Source organism: Botrytis cinerea, chromosome 5 (genome assembly GCF_000143535.2).
Source record: "Botrytis cinerea B05.10 chromosome 5, complete sequence".
NCBI classification, from domain to species: Eukaryota; Fungi; Ascomycota; class Leotiomycetes; order Helotiales; family Sclerotiniaceae; genus Botrytis; species Botrytis cinerea.
In genome coordinates this window covers 1,231,225-1,254,258 of record NC_037314.1, presented here as the reverse complement: position 1 = coordinate 1,254,258, position 23,034 = coordinate 1,231,225, and the positions used below count along the sequence as shown (strand labels likewise).

Below are 23,034 nucleotides of genomic sequence, written 5' to 3'. Positions count from 1 at the left end.
TGCACTGCTATTGCTGCTGCTCTCAAACTGTCTTCCTGGGGCTTAGACATACTGTAAACTTGGCCACCTTTCGCAAATCAAGTGATAGCGATGCAGTGCAAGCAGGATACCCCTTCACATACCAGGTGTCTGAGTACATGAACACAGCACAACAAATTCCCAAAAAGTATTGAGATATTGAACTTTAGCGAGTCACTGCTCTGCATCTCTTGTGGCCAGAAACTCGCATGTTTGGAACGCTACTATTACACCAGTATTCCATTCACCACCCATATGCAATTACGTCCCCAATGGTTTGAAAGCCTTTTACTCAACGACCGACCGATCTATGATCTTCTAGATTTCGAGATATGTATTTCATCGTCATTTGCTAAGTATTATAGGCTCGGTACATCAGACAGACAATTGCACATGTTTCGAAAACATTTCAACGCCATATTTTGACCCCTCATTGTCAAGAGTATTGGCTTCTTCTTCACCAAGTCACCGAATATAGGTGCGCCTCTCTAGACCAAAATATAGCTCTGAACAAGGTACCCCAGGCAGTGTGCATCCATGGCCAAAACCATGCAACGCAGAAAGCCAGGTGGAAAGTATCACTTTCTTGGTATCCTGATATCTGAAATTTTACGTTCGTGGGTCACGGTGTCACAGGATAGAAGAGGCTATGCCATGATATGTCATTGATATAAGGTTATCAATGCCAATAGTCGAATAAATGAAAAGAAGATGAATGAAGGGGCAATGTACACCGCTAATACACATTTCTTAAACCGTCATCCACTTCGACGTTTGAATGAGGAGCTCGTAAAGTTTCTATAGTGAATGCGATCCTCCATTAAAATCGGGGTTGTCCCGAATCCATGTGTGTATGTATGTTATGGATCTGCCCCCTTAATCTCATCATGCGAACATCCGGAGTAGAATTCCACGAAAACTTTACTCAGCTGGTCATTCTCGAATATATAACTAGTGTAGATACCACAAACAGAAAGTGAAAAGGGTTATAAATTCTGAAATGTGATGTTTATTTCTTGATGTATGTACGGTAGTATAGATTCTATTGTCTATACATTCTCTTTACTATCCAGGTAAAGTAATCACTTATCCAAGCTCCTAACTATCTAGTACACGTTCCCATAGACAATCAAATCTATAAAAACATAACTTTCATTCCCATTCCTTTATCCGATACCGTTCAATACAATCAATCCGCTAAAACTCCTAGGTATCTATCTAAATTTCAAAAGTCCTCCAAGTTCCTGAATCCCAATGGTATCTGTCCTCCCAAATTCTTTCCAAAAGATGCCAGCTGGCCTGCTATGACTGCTATAAAGCTTTTATACCAATCCATACCTCCCAAACCAAGACGATAGTCTAAGTGAACAAACACTATAATCAAAACCCAAAAATAAAAAATAAAAATACCACGTCTTCTACTCTGTTTCTTTCCAATGTGACCACTCCTCTTCCCCTTGGTCCTTCTCTCAATTCTTTTATCGCCAAGCTAACCTTGTAGGTTGGCATCTGTTTATTCGATGAAAAGCATGCAAAATCCACGGCTTGTAATAGTTTCATAATGGGATTGAAAGAGACAGACTGGTACTGTCGACCCTGAGACACTAATTCCTGGCATTGGCATAAAAAAAGGGTCCTTGTGGCTGGCTCCTAATTCTGGGGTACGTATGCATGACTGGTTCCATGACTTTCCATTCTGTCGAATATTATAAATGTCCTGGGATTTCCTGACAGGATTGTCTGAGCGGGCTGGATCCGCTTCGTTATAATGGTTGCGGGAAAACATCCTTGTGGAGATAAGTCGGTGCAAGTAGCTAACGAAAGCATGTTAGTTAAAATGCCCCATGGAACTGGATAGAAATATGGGGTCTACTTACAATAATTTCAAATGTGCTAAAGCGAATAATTCACTCAACCCATAGATCCATGGCTGAAGGTACGGCTCATGGCTGGAGATGCCTGGTTGATCTTCTGAAGAGTCTGCGCCATCATCTTGATGCAGTCACTGGCATTTCTCAAGTTGGTCATTCCATTTGCACTCTTGGGATCATGCAATTGTTTCACAGCTTCCTGGAGTCGCTGTTCACTTTGGTGGTAAATTTCAATCAAGGACGGTTGCTGGTTAACAACTGGGGGAGACTTGACTCTCTTGACTGGTTCCTTATCCGAGGTAGTTGGTTCCGTAATGGTATCCTGCTTACGCTTCTTGGATCCAGTTGCTGGCTTCTCAGTAGGTGGTGGGGAACCACCGGCACTTCTGGATGTGCATGGATCATTGTGTACGCGCTTCATGTGGTCATAAAGATTCCAGCGACGCGGGAAACCATTGCCAGTGACGCCGCGCTCGCACCCGTCATACTTGCAAAGGAAGGGCTTATCTCCATGTCCGTGCATGGCGTGGGCTTCTCGCTCGTGGCGCAGTAAGCATGCTGTGGAGGAGAATTTGTTGTCTGCGCATGCGGCGATCTTGCAACGGTATGGCTTCAAGTGAGAGTCGACAAATTTGCTGTAGCGTAAAATGATTAGCTTGTTGTGCGGGTTTAAAAGGGGTAAATAAATCCTACTCGTAGTTACACTTAAGCTTTTCTGGCTTGTGTTGGCATGATGCATTTCCTTCCCATGGGCAGTGGTATAATCCATCGGATTGAGTCGTCACATTATGGTACAGATGATGATCACGTGCCGAATTGTCAGCATCGAGACTGGAACGTCCCATCAACTTGAAGGACTCCTCTGTCTCAGTTCCAAGAACACGTCTGGAATTCGTGTCACTAGCTACTTTGGAAGCTCTGGGTCCCATAGGCTTCCTTATAGTCCTGTCGCCGATCTTGTAAGGAGGTGAATCCACGAAATCTGGAAGGCCTTGAACATACCTTGGTGATCGGCCTTCGGTTGGGGAGTAGTCCAATGGGCTGTTTGTTGAAGACATCATTTGTGGTGGCAGAGCCCACGAATCCTCGGCAATGGGTGTGTGTGGTTTAGAAGATTCAAGTAAAGCAGTCTCCCACATATCTGGAGATCCTAAGACAGGGCTTTCGAAAAAAACTGAATCTTGTGCGCTGTGAACATAGCTGGAAATAGAGCTTGAAGCTGCTGTCATACTTGTAGGTAATCCATGGGTACTGGAAAACATATCAAATCCTCCGGTTGTCAATGACAAAGTTGGTGGCTGCTGGAATCCACTGGTAACTGGTACATGGTAATCATTTCCGGCTGATTCATCTCCTCCTGGGTACTGGAAATTGTCGAATGCAGATTGAAAATCAAATTGTGCTGTTGGGGTGTACAGAAGAGTGTTTGCTGGACTACCTGATCTACCTGTAACGTCTGATCTTGCAGATGTCATTTGATATTGTGCCTGAGAGCCATTGGGCAAGTATCCCATTGGCATAGACTCAGTTGTTGATGTTGACTGAGTTGTCCTTGATGAATCCTTGGATGGAAAGCGGGTCATTTCCTCTGACTCAAGACCTGAAGTCAAATCGGCGGGCCACCGTTGACTTGTCATCTGAGCAACCGGGATATAAAGAGAAGAATCAGAAAATCCATTGGGTCCTTGGGAAGTAGGTTCACGGGGTGAGTACTGTAAACCCTCACTCTTTCCGTTCCAGGGTAATCCACTGTATTGTCCCTTGGTAGGTTCTGTATGACGTAAAGAAAATCCAGTTGTTCCTTGGAATGGGGTTCTTGAATGGAAGCCGCTACACAAGATCTGGGTTAGTATGATGTACATATACTGATGGAACAGTTACAATTGCAGCAAAACAGAAATGCAAAAAGAAAGAAAAAACATGAAGCAAAACAACATCCAGAGAAGAACCTGCAGCAAGACGTTAGTTGCGAAAATCTCATGTGTGTAAAGGGGGAGGATTTACAGACCAGGTGGGATTCGGCGCGAGAAGTGTAATCGAGGCGGTAGTATTGACGGTATTAAATATCCAGGGCAATAATCATATACAAATGAGAAGGGGTGATTTGTCCTCGGAGTCCTTGGCATCCATGAGTTGGCCTTCCTTGGTACGCAGTTGTGTCCATGTGGTATTCTGATGAATGAAAATCCTTCTGCTCAACAAAAACAACAGTATGGTTAGTGGATGCTCGTTGGGTTATGAGGGGGTTATTGTCAGACTTGAAGTCAACATTGAGTAGGTTACGTACTCAATGGCATAATTAATGCCTGATGCTTGATAAAGCACAGTAACCAGCTGGAATAGCCAGTCACTTCCATTGCGGTTCCTCGGACTGTCGTTTCAGGAATTGGTTCCATGTGCGGTAGTTAAAAAAGGAAAATAAATCCACGGTGTCCATAGTGGTAAACAATGTTAAAGCCGGTATGCCATATAGTTGTTGTGGGAGTCCCATGCATGGAAGCTGCATATAGAAACTACTCGCATGATATGGTTGTTTGTCGTCATGTTATCCTATAGCACATAGTTGGCCCTGGAAGTTGAGTACGAGTTCTTCATAAACTGAGGTGTTACGATGCGCTCGCAGGATATGCGAGCCCACATCTCGGGACTTCGACGGATGGGTCTCTGGCTTCGGATATATAACCGGCTGACAGGCTACCATGAAAGAAATCAGGTGGTCTTGGATCCATTGGAAATTCGGCTCCTTCCGGTATATATAAAGAGAAATTGCAGTCTGAAGTCCATTTGTAGTCGATTTACTCACCAAAGACCGGAGGTCTTCTGATTAACAGTTCATATTTTTGATTCTCAGAGTGCTTTTGAAACCTCCGAAGAGGTAGAAAAGCATGCTCTCGTCGTGTGGGTACACGGTAAGACCTTCGAAAATCCTGTGGGTTCCTGGGAAGCTCGGAAAAGCTGGAAATGTGCCTGGAAAAGTCCTTGGAAAGTCCGGTATCATTGGATGTTGTGTTGCGAAATAAAAAGTACATGATTTTTCTGGAACATAGAGATATCCGGGATTCTAGCAGTAAAAGCAAACGCAAACTCAACGCAAAGCAAAGCAAAAACACGCAAAATAGAAAAAAACAATATACCTGGCGGATGCCTTCCTGGAATGTGATTGTGTATCGAAGCCTGCCATGGTTTCCGGGAGAAGGGTTAAGGTCTCCGTGCAAGTCATTTGGGATCCTTTTTGAAGCAACGGCAGTGTGCTTTGTCGAATATGTTGCGAAGCTATGTGTTGGAGATACTACTCTTATGGCCACGGCCTTGTGGTATGAGCAGGAAAAGATAACTGATGTTGGTGATAAGAACAATCCGGCTGGATGATCTCTGTTGGGTATGTTTGCAATAAAGGAGAAAGGAGAAACAGGTTGGGCAGCTTTTCGGGGGAAGATCCGCAATATACAAGAACTGGAGTAGGGGTGGTGAACGTATGGACCTGAGTGACAGAGAAATTGGCTGACTGAGATGTGAGCAAGGTAAAGGATGAATGAGAATGGGAAAGAAAGAAGAGTTCGTCCAAGGTGGGGAGGTTGGGCACTTATGCTTTTCAATGGTGACCAAAATGAGGAGACAAGGTCAAAAACGCACGAAGCGCACAAAAACCAAGGATATTTGACATTAATGAAATGTGTGAAAGAACCAGGGTGATTGATTTGTCGACGAGGATGCTCCTGCCATGTGAGACATTGATGCGTTGTCTCTTTTCAAAAGTTGCTTGCCTCGTTTGAATTAGCCACCACTTGATATCACTGGTTGGGTGACGGCAATGGGTCACCCTTTCACGACTCATCAGAGAATCCTGGCACTTGTTCTATTCATCTCGAAATAAATATGGACCACTTGTATGATTGACTAAATGACCCCTCTCTCGACCGGGTTTCCTATGGATGGACAGAACGGACACTGCAGCAGATTTGCTATACGATACGCATTTAGCCTAAGAACGATATGAAGTCACGACCAAAGTTCAAAGTTACTCTGCGTGCTTGCTCAAGGATCCCTAGGGGATGGGATGACGACGTCTACCTACCTACCGTTCAAGGAACATTGGGATGTGATGGATTCCAGGCGACGTGCATTGCATAATTACTTTAGGACCAAGAACTGTGGTATTGCAGTCGAATTTTAACTTTCTGCAAATGAAGTATAAGAAAACCAAGCCACGTTCAGCAAAAATGAAGCCGTTAGCAGGATTGCAATCCTTATCACGGAAAGGAAAGGAACCCACTTCCCGTTCAATTTCTCCCAAACTCTCCAGCTTCCCGAAGAGATTATGCAGACTCAGGGTTATTGACTGCTTAACCCTCACTCATTCGACAAGAAGCCAAGAGGAGAAAAAGGTGTGTATCATAATAATCAAACGGCACGGAGTCCGTCTCCAATAATAGGTCCATGTCCCCTCCCCAGCCTTATCAAATGTTGGAACTGATTATCAAGCATTAGAAATAAGAAGGGAGCATTATTGCCAACAATTTCGGCATTCTTGCTCTGAGAGGCAGAGAAAAAAGGAGAAGTCGAGCAGATTCGCAGCAAGCCATGGGGACAAACTCAATTGTTGGTATTTTGGTAGCATTCTGCCCTGAAACACATGGAAGTCAATCGAATGCGGAACACATACGCGCCCTTCACTGGTCTATCAATGTCTGAACGCCATGTGCTGAAGGGTTTTCATTTGATTAGATGCGAAGATCTTTTACTCCAAAGAAGCGCTTCAACGCGAGATGGTTCAGGGGTCCGAAACTCTAAATCCCAAGAGAATGAAAATCATGAATTCATCATGCATTCCGCAATTTCCATTATTCCTTTCTTCTTCGCACGGAGCCCGAGAGCAGGACATCGCTTCGCATTCAGAAGAGGCATGAATTCAGTACATCATACAGGATGATAAGCATGAAGATGCGCAAAGTGTCAAGGTAGGTTTCTCACATGAGTCACATCAATCAAATGTAGCATCCACCCGAATGAGAAATGGGGCAGCGTTCTCAGCACGCGTCGTTCTTGATGCGCTGGTTTCTGTGTGGTTGACGCAAAAAGTGATTGGTATATAATTCATCAATTCCCCAGCTTCCTCCTGCAAGCTGTCGCCCCGTAGCATCAATAGTTTCCTTTACCTAGCCAATCGAAAGCTCCCTCCCAGCTGCATAAGTGTAAGCCTGCAAGCAATTCATTGCCGCACATATCAGCATGGGTCGAACATGAAGCTATCACGGTCACATCAATTTCTGATAGACGTATCCGCTGTTGGTCTGTAGCATTCCGATTTCATCACACCATAGATAGTCCGTACAAGAATGGTTTGCAACGCCTTCATCAACCACAGATCCAGCGCAAGGGGTCTCCATTGGCGAGCACACGATGAGTCTTTCTCGTGCGGGCCTCTTTCGCGGTACCTACTTTGTATGACATGATAACATCAGATTTGTGGTGGAGGCGGTTGAGGCTAAAAGATAGAGACCTTTTTCAATTGAACAAGGGCAGGTGCAAATTTTTGATTTTCTTTGCGCGATTTTTAGGTCTGTCGCTTGGAATAATCCACTTTCATGCTGGCCTACTGTACGATTGACAATTTCTTCGAAAACTTTATAAATCCGACAGCAATGTGTGATATGTATGGAGCTACAAAATTAAACCGCCAGATTCCGGAACTTTTGGTTAATGTCCTCCTATGTTCCACTGCTTTGTACGTCTCTAGCACAACGATTCAAAATCACGGTAACACAAGCAAGGCTCGGCATAGACAATTTCAAGGATGTTGCTAACGACGGTCCGAGGTTTGTTGCCGTGAACATCTCGCGCCGATCCAGGCTATTTTCCCCCAAGAGGCGTCCTGGTCTTCGCTGAGGAAGAACATATCCCGTCTTCCATTGAGTATTTCTAGGAAGATCTGACTGTCTGATTCACGTGGACCGCATCGAGCAACATTACATTCATCGTGAAGGATTTGATACTCCCAAACGGCTGAAGCAACTACAATTCCTATAGCAAGCTTAGTTTTCAAGAAACTCCGCATTCCAACATGAGTGTCACCAAGGTAGCTGGAAGGACTCAAGAGCCTTTGGAGAAGCCTTGAAGCCACGCACCAGTGCCAAATCTTACCTCAACCCCATTGCATGCTGTGTGGACTGACCGAGTAGCAGGTGTTCTAGACTCCACTCTCTCACATTCCATATCTCGCATGCGAGTAGATTGATTAGATCCAACGAATCTGCAGAATTCGGACACGGAATATCACGCAATGAATGTACAAGCCCAGCTGCTACTCCCTCATTGGTATGATTCCGAATGCAGTGAGTTGGTGACTGTGTAAAATTCAAGAAAATTTTCAACAAACCAGACCTCCAGAAAAGCGCACGACGATAATACACAAACAGTGAACTCTCACTAGAGCCGCCAACCTATAGTTTCATTGGAAAATGCCTTCGTGTTGGAACACGGCCGAGTGACCTGTGTTCCGTGTCAGCTATCATCAGTCGGTGATTCTTGCCAAATCAAAACACAACTATTAGTCCTCAGCTGCTACAGTTTTAATCACGTTGTACCGCCTCAAGCGAATTCCCGAACATGTGAGAACGGGGCGGTGAACTGACACAAGTAGACGCCAATATTGAGACACTACGGGAACTAACTCAAATCAATAGTAGACGTAGACTAAGAAGCAACGGGAATGGCCAAGCCCAAGAACTTCATGTAAAGAATTCTGGTTGAAGAGTGGGAAGTAGTGATAATCGCCTCGTTTCTTCGCGCGTTACACGGAGCGATTCCAGCAGACTATGAACAATTGAGAAGGAGCGAAAAGGAGCGGATGAGGTTAAGATAGTTGGATACGTTTTGTGATATCTTCGAGTACATCTATCCTGCAGAATGACTTTGACTTCAGGATGCATAACATTTCGAGAAACTAAGTCTGTTGATAGCAAGTCGAGCTGGAACTTGAGTCTCATGGCAAGCGTCATGCTTTCCAACGACGACCCCGCACTGAGTATTGTCCATGGAGGGCCAGGGGCTCGGAGGGGCAGTCTTATCGCCACGTGATTGTCTCTTATCTGGTCTAGTCCACGGTGATACGGTACCGGTACTGAGAATATTTTTCCATTCGCACAAACCTAGCATTCCATCGTCATACATCATCCACCATGCCAGTGAGTAGGCCCTCTCAACGGTTTTCCGACAATGCTAATACTATGTCCTCGATGTAGCTCATAATACTAACCGGCTATCCTACCTCCGGTAAAACCTACCGGGCTACCCAACTTCGCGAATACTTTCACGCAAAAATATCTTCGCTTCCTCCCAGCAGCCCCTCTGCCTCCCTCCGTGTCCACCTCATCTCTGACCACACCCTTGCCATTTCACGCGAAGTGTATAATCTTGAATCCAAATCCGCTAATGAGCGATCGAACAATGCCAGCGAGAAAGATGCACGAGCTACAATATATGGTGCGGTGAAGAGAGTGTTAAGTAATAAAGATGTAGTAATATTGGATGGAGGGAATTATATCAAAGGGTGGAGATACCAACTATTCTGCGAAGCGAAAGCTATGAGGACTGGGTGTTGTGTTTTGCATGTTGGAGTCCCTGCTGATAAAGCCAAAGAGGTTAATGAGGTACGGTTGGAACGAAGGGATCTGACATCTTCGGAACAGTCTGTGGGGGAAGTGCAGATCAAGGAAGAGGATAAAGCATATGAAAAGGATAATTGGGACAATTTGGTATTCAGATACGAGGAACCAAATGCGATGGTACGCTGGGACTCTCCGCTATTCACAGTCGTATGGGAAGATGAAAACGTACCAGGAGATGCCATTTGGGATGCCATAATTGGAGATGATTCCGAGGGAAAGAGGAAGATTGTCAGGCCAAATGCAGCGACTGTAGCAAAGGTTCATAGTAGTGAGGGCTTCCTATATGAATTAGATAAGACAACCCAAACGGTTCTCAATCGGGTACTGGAATGGAGTAAAGACCACCCAGGCGAAGGAGGAGGAGAAATCAGTGTTGGCGAAAATTCGAAAGGGGACGAACTTGTGGTGGAGTTACCTGGAGATCCAGTGGGACTGCCGACTTTGCAGCGGCTGAGAAGACAGTTTATAAGTTTGCAGAGGACGAATCCGGTGACAGTGGAGAGGATTAAGGAGACCTTTGTGAGATATCTGAATGATAGTTTTGAAGCTTAGACATTGGGCATTGCTTTGGCGTTTGGCAGGCTGGAAACGGATACCCTAGAGATCACTTAATTCGCAAAAGTTGTCATGTATGCGAACATATCTTCGAACAATTGTCAAATCAATTTTCAGCTAATACTTTTCAAAGAGTTTGCACATATGATGTTGGGGAGTTGAAGAGTAGTGCAGGATAAAATAGATGGATGTATCTATTGTTAAAACTCTAAGCATTTCCTTTAATCCATGTCGCCACCTGCTCACCCCATTCCTCTCCTTCTCCAGTGCTTAAAGCCATCGGTGGACTAATATGATTATGACCTTGAATCTTAATGACCTCAATCTTCTCCGCCCATATCTCTTCTCCTAGCTTCACAAAAGCATCATTGGGGTTTAAAATCTCATCCACAGGATCATACTCCGAATTCATAACCAACAAATTCGGAATTCCCAATTCCTCCCTTGATTTCTTACTTTCTCCTACCGCTTTTAGCAACCCAGAAGGACATTTCGCAAGAACACTCTCATCACTTCCATAATATTTCTCTAGCATGTCTTTACGACCAGCCAATGCTTCCTCGAAACTAAATGGTACTCCTACCTCTACTGCCCCTTTCAGTAATACATTGGCTTCCTCCCCCTGCCACGATTTTCTCTCCTCGAGAAAGCGGGACTCGAGGAGATATGTAGCAATGTGGAGTCCGCCTGCGGAGTTTCCCATTAGATATACGTCTTTTTTATTTCCTTTGCCGTCTAATAGATCGGTCTTGGAAAGCCAACGGAGAACGGCCGATACATCTTCGCCTCCACTGGGATAGACAGCCCCTTCACCACCTGTCTCGCTGTCCACGCGTCGATAATCGGGAAGGATAGTTGTGATTCCCTGTTTTGAGAAAAAAGCGCCCAAGTTGTGATAAACGAGTTTATCAAGAATTGGGACATCGAGAATCTTATCACCGCGAGTGAGACCACCGCCGTAGAAGAAGATGAGGATGGGAGAGGTACTGGAGGCGGTGGTCGAGGGATAGAGATCGAGTGTTTGGCGGGTGTGAGAACCGTATGTGTGAGTGCTGCGGGGAACCGAGAGGATGGAGTCGCGGTTCTTTTGAAGGTAGGGGGCTAAAATTTTGGCGGTGGGAAAGATGGTTTCCTTAATGGAGGTGCCGGTTGTGAGGGAGAGGTTCTTGAGTGCTTCCATGGTTGCGGCTGTGATGCGATGGGCGTAGAACTAATCAAGAAATCACTGGCGCTGTTAAATGAACTTTTTGTCTTTGAAGATAGCAGATAACTTTCAAGCTTTGCAAATAATGAAAGAGACGCGTATGTGTAAATAGATGGCTTTACGTATTCTCTATAAACCACTTATATCTTCGCGAGCAGAATTCCACTTCATCATCGCTCGGTAGACGAGGACGAGCTTTGTCGCCCACATCCACAGCTGACCCAATAATACGTATGCATTTACGACTCCATCCCACGTCCACTATCCGCAGATGGGAATCTCATGGAGTACCACTCGGTACTGCTCAGATTCCAGTAGCGAAAGTGGAATCGGACATTCTCGGACAATTGGAACATCCACTGAGAGGCTTGAACCCTTTAAAATCGGGGAAGAATCCCCACGGATCTGAGATTGTGGGGGAGGAGCGTCCTCATCCGGCGTCCACATGGAAATAGTGGACGGTGCGGACGCATATGGCAGTTTTGCAAATGCAGCTTGTGGACGAGACAATATATTTACTCGCCATTTTCCATATTTTCTGTTCCAAATCATATCAGATCTTCTCAGAAACATTCTGCTTTCTTCAGCTCTCCTCAGATTCCCACCGTCTTAATAAATACATATCCTTGAAAAATGGCGCCAGTCCCCCATCTCACCACTCCTCCTGGAGAAGCGACACCGTACGTCCTTCCTTGTTTCACCGGAGAACTGTGGACAATCCCATGCTCCAACTCCACGATGCGATTGCTCGTCACTGGAAATGAAACGAATAATGCTTTTGCGGTGGTGGGAACCGGCGGAACAAAGGATAACCCGATTGGATTCCACTACCACAAAGAGGCTCATGATGTGTTTTTGTGCTTGAAGGGTACGCTGAATGTGTGGGCAAATGATGAGGCGAGGAGTATGGGTCCTGGAGATTTTGCGAGTGTTCCACCGGTAAGTAGCTGTGGTTAATGGAGTTCGAGTTTACCGTCTCTGTGGTGGGGCTTCAGAATGTAGTGAGCTTGTAGAGATATAGCTTTGTTGTATTTTTCTTCAGAATCTCAACTTTTTCTTGACACTCAAGCAAGTGCGAGAGTTCAGACTGAGATGAGATTTCACTGAGATGGGATATGGTATTTGTATGTTACAAAAGCTGACCTTCTCTCCTCTTGTCCAGGGAACTATCCATCAATATCAAGTCGCTTCTTCTCACACCGAGTTCTTGGGCCTAATCATTCCAGGTGGTTGGGAAGAATTCTTTCGCTTCATAGGCGAACCATATTCTGGTCCCCTGTTTCCTACAAACGACAACCGCAACCCTTTTGAAGTTTTGATTCCAAAACTCATGGCTGCTACCGAGAAGTTTGATATGATTCCAGTGCGTGAGAAGAAGAGTTTTGATCCACAGCCATGGAATGGGACGGAAAATAAATTACCTGGAAAATGCGAGAATGGAGGATACTTTCTCAAGGAGGGAGAGGGAGAAAAGATGGTTACCGGTGGCACAGTAGTAAGAGCTATGTGCAGGAGAGAGGAAACAAACAACAGATTCTCAATCTATGACATCTTAGGAAGCTCTATACATGCATCCAAGGCATTTAGCAAAGAAGTTCAATTTGCAGACACACACCATGCTATATACACAGTAGATGGCGCGCTCAAGTTGACAATTGGAGGAGAGGAAGTCATAGCACCAGCAGGAGAAACCACATTTGTACCTGCGGGAACAAAGTTCAAGGTTGGCTTTGAAACTGTGTATGCGAGAGCATATGTTTTTGCTAATGGGGGTGGTATTGGAGAGTTATTAAACGGGCTAGGAAGCGTATATGAGAGTGTGGCAGTACCAAATGAGGTGGAAGGAAGTTGGGATGAAGGAAAGCTAAAAGAATTGGAAGCAAAAATAGGAGATTTGAGCTTTTAATTTTTGTTATATAATGTTATAGAGAGAAAGCGATAATGGAGAAAGGGCGTATCTTGTAATGTAAACAAAAGAGCCAAATTATAGATATGGATCGCTGATATGTATTTGCGATGAGGTGGAAAGTGATCTGAAGAAGGTAAAGATACCAACAGCTGGTCCATGAAGTCGGGTGGTAGTCTTTATTATCCAAGAAGCATCACAAAGAGCTTGAATTACTGTACAGAATCAAAATTCTGTTTCATTCGATAAGACTACCATTGTAAATGCCATTTCCCCTTTGGTAGCATCGTATGACAAAACTAGTCCAGATGAAGACTGGCGGCATGTTTGCATTGTGCATGTTATCTAGAGCATTTCATTGCTGAGATTTTATCGAAACTTCTTCACAAACGAGGCCATTGTATCTGCTTATGAACAACCAGGGAACCTCCCGAAAATTCAGTATCGACAGTAATTGAGGCAAAATCATGTCTGACACAAAACGTCCCTTGCTCAAAGGCCCACCACGACCCCCCCGATCAAACCCATCGGCGTTATCCTATACCGAACCTCCCAGACTCAGAGACGAGATAATACGCACAAAAAGTGATGGCGTTAGAGGTACTTTCTAACTCTCTACTGTGATCTTATGCTCCTGACTTACTTACGTTTCACAGTTGTTGAATTCAACGGATCCGCAATTCCTCAGCCATTTCTCGATCCATCTATCATGCAGAAAAACGCGCAGTTGGAACGAGAATGGAAGTTAGAGCAAGAGAGAAACAGGCGACAGTAGCTCGAGAGAAACCAGACGTCGACCCAGGACTCTTCTAGGTCCTAATTCAAGGAGATGCGTTCAATGGCGTGCATTTGATATCACGTGAAATTTATCTTGATATGTGTTTGTTTTGGGAGAATTTCTTGAGTGTTACAATCCTCGATGACGGATTGATATCCGATGCTCAACCACATGACGTGTTCACAGCTGTACTTCACAACAGTACGCGATGTTCTACATGCGTAGGCCGTCATGTGAATAGCAACCATAGGCATGAGTTACAGTGCCTTTTCCGAGGTCCGAAGTCGGTCGAAATATCGGATGATGAGGTCCGCGATTTTTGAAGATATTCGGATACTTACATGTTTCGATAGATCTTATCTCTTGTCCCTTATGACCTGAAGATGTGTCAATGGGCCTGCTCTACTTGGTCAATTTCTTGATTTTATGTAAGAGGTGTAATACTATTCGGCGACGTCAGGGCTCTTGTCACGGTTAATGACATACTTTGGATCTGGTGTGCATGAAGATGGATCATCAGAGCCGCCTCTTACTGCACCCCGCTATTCTGATATCTCATGAAATGGTTGACCCTGAAAGCTTGATTCTGCATCGTTGTGGCTGGCTGCCACAATTCAAGAGGATTTATCCACGAATTCTGAAGCATGGCACATTACAAGTCTTGGCAAGAAGTTTCTGGAACTCGATATTGATGTTTTGGTTGGGCATCTTCAAAATCAGGCGTAGTCGGCATTGGCTGCTTATAAGCACTAATTAATTCGTCTCGGTGGGCAGACCAATGGGTGTACGATGCGCGAGCCGATAAGTATCACCAGCTTATTCTCCGACGTGATCACATCTTTGAGAAATTATCAAAATGGATCAAATAGGCCCGAGCCATTCAGGTAAGAACTTCACACAAAAGTGTTCGAAGTTGTCCTCGTGGAACTACTTGCCTCTACTGCTTGTCTCTCGATTATGATACCTTTTATCTCGATTGGCATACCACAACCTATTAACAAGAGCTAACAAGACATATATTACACGTGAGTAAAGACAGCTGAAATCATAACTATTGTATGGAACAACACAGGGGAATCATTTCTCATCTCTATTGACAACCAGGAAATGCAAAGGTTCCGAAGATTCTCAATCTTCGTTCGACAGATATATTAGCTGCAGCATGCTGTGTCGACACAGGTGATGTACCGACATCATTCGGGACAAATCTCCGAGGCCGCTTTTAGGATTTCTTGCTTGTGCATCTGGACTAGCATCGAAGAAGTACTCTTCCCATCGGCGTTATACAGCTATTCCAAAGCTTCGGGCGTCATGACTAAATCGAAATCATCTACTATTGAATGTTGGGTTCGAGGCATCATTTTGATGCCTTTCGGTGGAATTCTAGAAGTCAAAAACTAGTCAAAAACTAATTTTAAAAGTGTCGAAATCGGTCTCTAAATGTGGCAGTTTCTTTGAACTATTCAAGGACTAAAAGCGGCAGTGTCATGAATTCACCCCCTGCTTTATACCTTGCATCAATACGTCTGGATTTCACTTCCACTACAACTTTTACAGACAAAGTCAACGTTGAAATTACATATACATACCTTTCTCTACTGGTTGTGGGACCCGAAAGTACTACCTAGCTTGGACCTATCAAGCATACATTTTCCGAAAAGCTGGCTTTGTGCAATCACCCGATACATGTCATGCAGCTTGGCTCATAAGATTTATATCGATTGCCATGTTTACATACACATTTCCCGGTAGGTTGTTCATGGAGACGGACGTGTCTGTTTACAGCCACAATTCTTGTCCTTCATTTCCATTTTATCCAAGGTTTCAGATGGTGCAGTTGCACTAGCTATGTTGTTTGCTCCTTCTTAGGTGGAAAATAAGTATTCGGAAGCACCTCCCAATATTGGATGGATGAATGCTTCTTTTAAAACACTGAAGTGTCTTTGTGCATTTTCCTTTACAAGTTTTCTTTCACTGTCTCCTGGACTACATATACATTGACGTCCCCACTACATCAGGATACGTTCTAGAAATCTTCTAGAAAACGTCTAGAAGCTCAGCTAAAATGGTATCATCTTTCAGAACTCTAATCATTGCAGCATGTCTGCTAATGACTGAAGCTACACCCTTGTGAGTGCTATCTCACATTAATCCTAATATCGGTGTTCACTAACACTTATATAGACTCAAGAAGAAGGGATTGAGCTTCGACTACAATGGTAGTAAGGTTCGCGGCGTCAATCTAGGAGGATGGTTTGTGCTGGAGCCATGGATTACTCCGTCGTTGTTCTATGGATCTTGGGTAGATGAGTGCGCTTCTCACAACAATGATCACTAGTATAGATTGACTGACACCGTACCTATCCTAGGTACACTCTGACCCAAACACTTGGGAAATCTGCTTCACAAAATTTATTGAACGCACATTGGGCAACTTGGATTACGCAGAATGATTTCAATGAGATTGCAAGTGTAGGATTGAATCATGTCCGTATACCAATTGGATATTGGGCCTTAAATCCGTTGCCGGGGGATCCTTATGTCCAGGGACAATTAACTTACTTGGACAAAGCTATTGGTTGGGCAAGACAGGCAGGATTAAAAGTTATTCTAGATGTTCATGGAGGTGAGACAAATTGCATGTTTTAATGAAGATCTATGCTAACTTTTGCGTAGCACCAGGAAGTCAAAATGGGTTCGTTGATTGATATAACAGAAATATTGGTGGTATCAAAAAGCTAATGAGATTCACAGGTTTGATAACTCTGGACGAAAAGGACCTGTCACTTGGACCCAAGGAGATACTACCAAGCAAACGTTGGCTGCCATCCAAACGTTGGCCTACCGTTATGCTCCAGCGACAGACGTTGTGACTGGGATCGAGCTTCTCAATGAACCAGCGAACTGGGCTCTTGACATGGGAGCAGTTAAGCAATTTTACTATGACGGTTGGGGAAATGTGAGAAACGCAAACCCTGATACCGCAGTTGTCATTCATGACGCTTTTCTTTCTCCACCTTCGTGGAATGGTTTCATGAATTACCAATCTGGAGTCAATGATATCATTCTTGATACCCATATCTATCAAATCTTTTCCTTCGCAGAGGTCGCTATGAAGCCTTGTCAACACGTTCAGGTTGCTTGCAGTCAAGTCGGAAACTTGGCCAATACAGACAAATGGACGATTGTTGGAGAATTCAGTGGAGCACAAACAGACTGTGCAAAATGGTTGAATGGCTTTGGTGTCGGTTCACGATACGATGGATCATATCCTGGGAGCCCTGCATGGTATGGATCTTGCCAGACAAAAGATGTTGGGACGGTTGACGGACTACTTGAAGTCGACAAAGTGAATCTAGCATATTTCATGGAAGCACAACTTGATGCATATGAAGCTCACTCAGGCTGGGTTTTTTGGACGTGGAAGACGGAATCTGCTCCCGAATGGCACTTCCAAAATCTGACAAGAGCGGGATTGATCCCGCAGCCTTTGACGAGTAGAAAATATGGGAAGCAATGCGCAACTTCAGCCTGCTTAATTCCAGGCAATTGAAGATTTCCCACTCACCTTCACGAGAAACCATGAAATTTCTTTTTGGCGGCAATACAAGAGAGGATATGGGGCTCAATGACGGTCATACATGCAATTATTTGGAAGATGATATTTTGGCGAATTTACGATGCAATAACGATACCCCTTCATTCGCTCGGGGAGTTAATTGAAAGGTAGATAGATTATAGTTATCGGGGAGAAGCGAAGATTTAGAGTGCAAGGGATGCCAAGAGAGGGATAATTTGTTGGTGCAACAATTAATGAATGCCCCGAGCGTCCTTTCCATGGTCCCTTGTGGATAGCACGTGAGGTACAAGACAATGAGAAGTAACGAATAGAAAAACAATGAGATGGATTGCTTCATATGGTGCGGATGCTTTTTTACCAACAGTGTCAGTTCGATATGCATAGGTGAATCGTTGTGGAAGTCAGTAAAGTACTGGAAAAGTTTCCGGAAAGTGGATGGATAAGTTTACTGGAGGAGCCGGCAAGGTCATGCCCTTGTTTTTGTCACGGATTATACCTACCTACCTAGACACGCAAGAGACAAGGTGTTTGCTTCGATACTTCTAGTCTCTCATTGGTTTCGACATTTCTTACCAACATTGCCGTGAGCATTTCCCGGCTATCTACAAGCCACTTCTCCATTCCGTGGGTGGACTAAAGTTGCGGCTCCCTCCTTGACTCCGTACTTTTGAGCGGGGTTGATTACAATATTTGGAAGATCCGACCGTTAGATTGTAACTCAGCAATCAATCTGCCCCCACTTCTCCACTATTGTTCAATTGTTCCGCTGTCCCTTCCTTGCCTAGCTGCCTACTGTGTAGAATCACAGAATCGACAGTTTGGAAGCAGGACTGGTGGGCCCCACAATCTACAGACTTGATCCCAGAGCTACCAAGTAGGTAGTGTTTCTTAACTCAGCTTAAGTAATACAAGATTTCATCTATTAAATCTTCTACTAAAGACTACAAAAACACAATTTATTTCTTTGGTTTGCTTTTTGTTTGAGTTATATCATACCATACTCTCCTCACGACATATAAGTTTAATTTATATACCCAAAAACGTCAATCGTCACCAATGTCTCCTTCCGCCACTGAGGCCATTGGCACCACAGCCAAGACATCATCTAAAATTAATGATGAAGTTTCATCATCAACTTCAACTCACACAATACCCCTCATTATCAACAATGAACCTCACCAATCCAGCAGAACTTTCCCCGTCTATTCACCAGCAGATAATTCCCACCTTCACAATTGTGTATCTGCATCTGCATCTGATATTGACCTCGCTTTGGACACAGCTCAAAAGGCCTACCCAGCATGGAGCAGATTACCGCCACCCCAAAAACGCGATATCTTTCTCCGAGCAGCCGAAATAATGCTTGAGCAAAAGTCTATCCTCGAAGAAACCATGATTAAAGAAACCGGCGCAGACCCTATTTGGGCCGGATTTAATACTCATCTTGCTCGGGAGGGTCTTCTTGACGTTGCCGGCCGTATAACTTCCATTGCCGGAAGCATCCCCATGACGTCAGAGGAAGGTCGAAGTGCACTCGTCTACAAAGAACCTTATGGAGTTATTCTCGGTGCTGCACCTTGGAACGCTCCCTATATTCTCGGTTTCCGAAGCATTACCTATGCACTCGCAGCTGGAAATTGTGCAATTCTCAAAGCACCAGAGTTTTCACCAATGTGCAGTTGGCATATCTGTGACATCTTGCACAAAGCTGGGTTACCTAAAGGTGTATTAACATACATAGCAATTTCAAGTGAAGATGCTCCCGCGAGAACGGCACAAATGATTGAGAGCCCAATCATTAAGAAGATTAACTTTACGGGTAGTACTAGGGTAGGAAGGGTTTATGGAGAATTGGCGGGAAAGAATCTCAAACCTGTAATATTGGAGTTGGGTGGTAAAGCTAGCGTTATTGTGTGGGAAGACGCCGACTTGAAATTAGCAGCTGTGGAGTGTGCAAAGGGGGCTTTCTTACACTCTGGCCAAATCTGTATGAGTACAGAAAGAATTCTTGTTCACAAGAATGTTGCAGCAGAATTGTAAGTTTTCCTTGTTCATTTTCTTTCTCATTTACCTAGTGGTTCTTGTTCTGCTCAGCAAAAAAGAAGACAATGAAGGCAAGAAACTTATCTGACAAACTGTGTAGCGAGAAAGAATTAGCAGCCGCTACTGCAAAAATGTTCCCTTCACCAACAGCCCTTATCAACTCTCAAGGCGTTTCTAAAAATGCATCTTTAATTTCCGATTCCCTCTCCAAAGGTGGCTCCATTCTCCACGGCACACCGCCTACTGATTCCTCCCCTACCACCAAGATGTCCCCCGTAATCCTCAAATCAGTCAACCCCTCCATGTCCATCTACCGCGAAGAATCTTTCGGGCCGACCGTCTCGGTGATCGAAATCTCCACCGAAGAAGAAGCGATCCGCATCTCTAACGACACCGACTACGGACTTGCAGCAGGCATCTATACCCGGGATTTACAGCGGGGATTGCGCATTGCGAGGGCGGTCGAAAGTGGCGCTGTGCATATCAATGGACATAATGGAAGTGTACATGACGAGGCGGGACTTCCGCATGGAGGCATGAAGGACAGTGGGTTTGGAAGATTTGGATCGCTGGGCTTGGAGGAGTGGGTCAGGACGAAGACGGTGACGTTTATGGATTAGGGATTGAGGATGAAAGATACAGCAATGAATGTAGAATTTGAATCAAATGACACACGCATGTTATATTAGCTAAAATGAATAACGTTAACTATATCAATCCTGTTGAACACTCAAGACAGCCACTGGATTTGATATACTTTCTAGATTAAAATCGAAGTATATATATATACTCTTGTATAGTTACTATTTTTATTTAAGTTGGAATAAGCAAGCATCAGGATACCAGTCATAAACCCATTGCTTCATCCATCTTCACCACAACGTTGTCACCTAAGCCCCCTTCTCCAACAACCCTCAATCCCTTCCAGAACCCACAGTTCCCTCTGCTCCTCCAACTCCATCCCTCCACCCTCTTCGAATCACTTCTTCTTCCAACCTCTTTCCAAAAATTATCATACTTCAGTGTTAACGCTGCTCTCATATCGCGCATCGCTAGACCGTTAATCTTCGCTCGTGGAAGATTTCATCTGGACTATGCGATAGTTAGCTCAAACCCAGCCCAGTAACGGGAATGGGCGTGATCGACATGATCGGCCAAGCGGGGAAATGAGAGGAGATTCTGCGTCGGCTGTTTGGCAGTTGTGGAGAGGGTTTAGCTCCTTTTCTAGCGTGTATGAATAGCATTTTTTTTTTTTTTTTTTGAATCGGTGAGCCTCCTGATTTTCCTCTCGTTCATCTAATCTAAGTTGTAGACCTTTGCCATATAGAGAATTTTTGGAATTTCATTTACCAAAATAGAACCTCTTGTGGTTCTATGGGAACTCCTCGCAGTTTATGAGTGGAGAGAGCACAACCTTAGTGGAGTTGTGAGTCCGGTGTATCGTGTATACACTGCCACCATTCTTACACTGGGAATCCCTACATAGCGTACTAGGCACAGTGTTTGATAAATGCCTAGATCTGTGCACGGACCCGGGCCCTCAATTAACTCTATGTCTTGTAGGAAGTGTGTGAGAAAACTTACACAATATAAGCGAATTACGTTATGTATACTATACATCAGTTACATGCAACTCCACTATGGAAGCTTTTGACTGGTATCACAGAACTTCAATTTAACAATAGGCGTAATAAGAGTACCGAATGAACCACTTGACATCAGCCCCGCTGACTGGGCTCTGACCCACCCAATCCTTCTCGATTCAGCCAATCAGAGGCAATGTTTCCTTATGCTTATGGTTCCCGACTTTTGCATGCAGAAGAATGAGCTTATGAACAATTGCTTACACCAAAACTGGCTGTGCCAACTGCATGAGCACCTAATTTCTTCGTGTACTCTCAAATATCAAAATAAGTTCTTTTCTCTGCACCTAGAGCTATCTGATCTATAGAGAGACACTTCATACGTATGCTTCTGTATTCCAACCAGCGATTATGGCGCCAGAGCCGGAGCTGGCTCCGTTTGGCTACTTTTCCCCTCCTCCTTATACTATCAATCGACTTTTTCCTGACGATTTCTCTCAGTCCACCACTGAGACGAGTTTCTCTATCCTCGGCCCCGTCTGACGCTGTCACTTCGAAAGATCGCATATTCATTGCGAGCATGCATTGGAACAATGAGCTAATCTTACGCTCTCACTGGAGCGCTGCCTTATTAGACCTCGTGAGACATCTCGGCGTAGACAATGTCTATATCTCCATTGTAGAAAGTGGCAGTTGGGACAACACCAAGGGTGCTCTGAGGGATTTAGATGTGGAATTGGAGAAGCTGGGAGTAGAGAGAAGTATTGAATTGTTGAATATTACACACAAAGACGAAGTGGAACGAGTGCCAGATCCAGACGAGGAGGGGTGGATACAGACAAACAGGACCAGAAAAGAACTACGTCGCATTCCCTATCTCGCAAAATTGCGAAATAGAGTTATGGACAAGCTGAAAAAGCTCTCAGACAAAAGGGATGGTCAAGGAAAACGATCTTTCGACAAGATACTGTGGTTAAATGACGTAATTTTCACGGTATCTCTCAGCCATTTGCTTCTTTCCAACCCGCTGTACAGTTCTTCAATAAACTAATTCTCCTAACTTGGTTTATAGACCGAAGACGTCGTAAATCTGCTTGCAACAAGAGACGGCAACTACGCAGCGGCCTGTGCAATAGACTTTGCCAAACCGCCACTCTTTTATGACACCTTTGCTCTCCGCGACATCAAAGGCGAAGAACCCATTACGCAAACCTGGCCCTTTTTCCTGGCTACCGAATCGCGGAATGCGATGAAGACAAGTGCGCCAATACCGGTTAGATCCTGTTGGAATGGAATAGTGGTCTTCCAAGCAGAACCATTTTATGAAAATCCATCTTTGCGCTTTCGGGGGGTTCGAGATAGTCTTGCGCAGTATCATTTAGAAGGATCGGAATGCTGTCTTATTCACGCAGACAATGCTTTGAGTTTGACGAAAGGCGTTTGGCTTAACCCAAAGGTGAGAGTCTCGTACAATGCTAAAGCTGATAGTGTTGTAAATCCAAAAGGGGGGAAGTGGCCGAGCAAAATAGAGATTCTGGAGGGGACATGGAGTAACAGGTGGGCTCGTTGGACGGGATTTCTGCACAGGTATATCGAAAGTATTTTAGTACAAAAAAGGGTCCAACGCTGGCACAGCGAGGTATCCGTTGTAGGACAAACGGAAGTTCATGAGAAGGGGGCTTACTGTCTCGTAAATGAGATGCAGGTCCTTCGTGAAAATGGTTGGGCTCACATATAATTATTGCTATTTTGAATATACAAATTTACTGTTCTTGATTTTGAAGCAGAGGACATAAAAAATAAAAAAAATATAATTCATTGATTTCACT

At 44.4% G+C, this 23,034-nt stretch overlaps 8 protein-coding genes across 9 annotated transcripts; 6 read left to right on the top strand and 2 right to left on the bottom strand.

Annotated features, from left to right (window-relative positions):
• Positions 1 to 1,014: 1,014 nt before the first annotated feature.
• Positions 1,015 to 5,407, bottom strand: BCIN_05g03440 (hypothetical protein). 2 transcript variants are annotated; one of them, XM_024692958.1, is made up of 5 exons: positions 5,024 to 5,405; positions 2,892 to 3,719; positions 2,583 to 2,834; positions 1,896 to 2,524; positions 1,015 to 1,832 (listed from the first exon to the last, which is right to left on the bottom strand). In XM_024692958.1, the coding sequence occupies exons 1-4, from the start codon at positions 5,107 to 5,109 to the stop codon at positions 1,930 to 1,932; spliced, it is 1,761 nt and encodes a 586-aa protein (XP_024548742.1). In that variant the 5' UTR covers positions 5,110 to 5,405; the 3' UTR covers positions 1,015 to 1,832; positions 1,896 to 1,929. The 2 variants fall into 2 exon arrangements, with proteins under 2 accessions (XP_024548742.1, XP_024548741.1); XM_024692957.1 differs by having other exon boundaries at positions 2,583 to 3,719; positions 5,024 to 5,407.
• Positions 5,408 to 8,811: 3,404 nt separating this feature from the next.
• Positions 8,812 to 10,254, top strand: Bckti12. The gene is made up of 2 exons (XM_024692956.1): positions 8,812 to 9,073; positions 9,131 to 10,254. Exons 1-2 carry the CDS (start codon positions 9,068 to 9,070, stop codon positions 10,106 to 10,108), a joined length of 984 nt encoding a protein of 327 aa, XP_024548740.1. The 5' UTR covers positions 8,812 to 9,067; the 3' UTR covers positions 10,109 to 10,254.
• Positions 10,255 to 10,280: 26 nt separating this feature from the next.
• Positions 10,281 to 11,386, bottom strand: BCIN_05g03420 (hypothetical protein). Its single transcript, XM_001559871.2, has one exon. It carries the CDS (start codon positions 11,289 to 11,291, stop codon positions 10,320 to 10,322), a length of 972 nt encoding a protein of 323 aa, XP_001559921.1. The 5' UTR covers positions 11,292 to 11,386; the 3' UTR covers positions 10,281 to 10,319.
• Positions 11,387 to 11,763: 377 nt separating this feature from the next.
• BCIN_05g03410 (hypothetical protein) lies at positions 11,764 to 13,297 on the top strand. Its single transcript, XM_001559872.2, has 2 exons — positions 11,764 to 12,254; positions 12,478 to 13,297. The coding sequence occupies exons 1-2, from the start codon at positions 11,949 to 11,951 to the stop codon at positions 13,219 to 13,221; spliced, it is 1,050 nt and encodes a 349-aa protein (XP_001559922.1). The 5' UTR covers positions 11,764 to 11,948; the 3' UTR covers positions 13,222 to 13,297.
• Positions 13,298 to 13,612: 315 nt separating this feature from the next.
• On the top strand, positions 13,613 to 14,059 carry BCIN_05g03400 (hypothetical protein). The gene is made up of 2 exons (XM_024692955.1): positions 13,613 to 13,821; positions 13,878 to 14,059. Exons 1-2 carry the CDS (start codon positions 13,689 to 13,691, stop codon positions 13,994 to 13,996), a joined length of 252 nt encoding a protein of 83 aa, XP_024548739.1. The 5' UTR covers positions 13,613 to 13,688; the 3' UTR covers positions 13,997 to 14,059.
• A 1,874-nt stretch (positions 14,060 to 15,933) lies between these two features.
• On the top strand, positions 15,934 to 17,872 carry BCIN_05g03390 (hypothetical protein). Its single transcript, XM_001559874.2, has 5 exons — positions 15,934 to 16,129; positions 16,184 to 16,309; positions 16,369 to 16,625; positions 16,676 to 16,694; positions 16,754 to 17,872. Exons 1-5 carry the CDS (start codon positions 16,065 to 16,067, stop codon positions 17,550 to 17,552), a joined length of 1,266 nt encoding a protein of 421 aa, XP_001559924.2. The 5' UTR covers positions 15,934 to 16,064; the 3' UTR covers positions 17,553 to 17,872.
• Positions 17,873 to 18,518: 646 nt separating this feature from the next.
• On the top strand, positions 18,519 to 20,338 carry BCIN_05g03380 (hypothetical protein). The gene is made up of 2 exons (XM_001559876.2): positions 18,519 to 19,615; positions 19,723 to 20,338. Exons 1-2 carry the CDS (start codon positions 18,636 to 18,638, stop codon positions 20,240 to 20,242), a joined length of 1,500 nt encoding a protein of 499 aa, XP_001559926.2. The 5' UTR covers positions 18,519 to 18,635; the 3' UTR covers positions 20,243 to 20,338.
• Positions 20,339 to 21,555: 1,217 nt separating this feature from the next.
• Positions 21,556 to 23,032, top strand: BCIN_05g03370 (hypothetical protein). Its single transcript, XM_024692954.1, has 2 exons — positions 21,556 to 22,199; positions 22,278 to 23,032. Exons 1-2 carry the CDS (start codon positions 21,591 to 21,593, stop codon positions 22,941 to 22,943), a joined length of 1,275 nt encoding a protein of 424 aa, XP_024548738.1. The 5' UTR covers positions 21,556 to 21,590; the 3' UTR covers positions 22,944 to 23,032.
• The last annotated feature ends 2 nt before the right edge of the window (positions 23,033 to 23,034 follow it).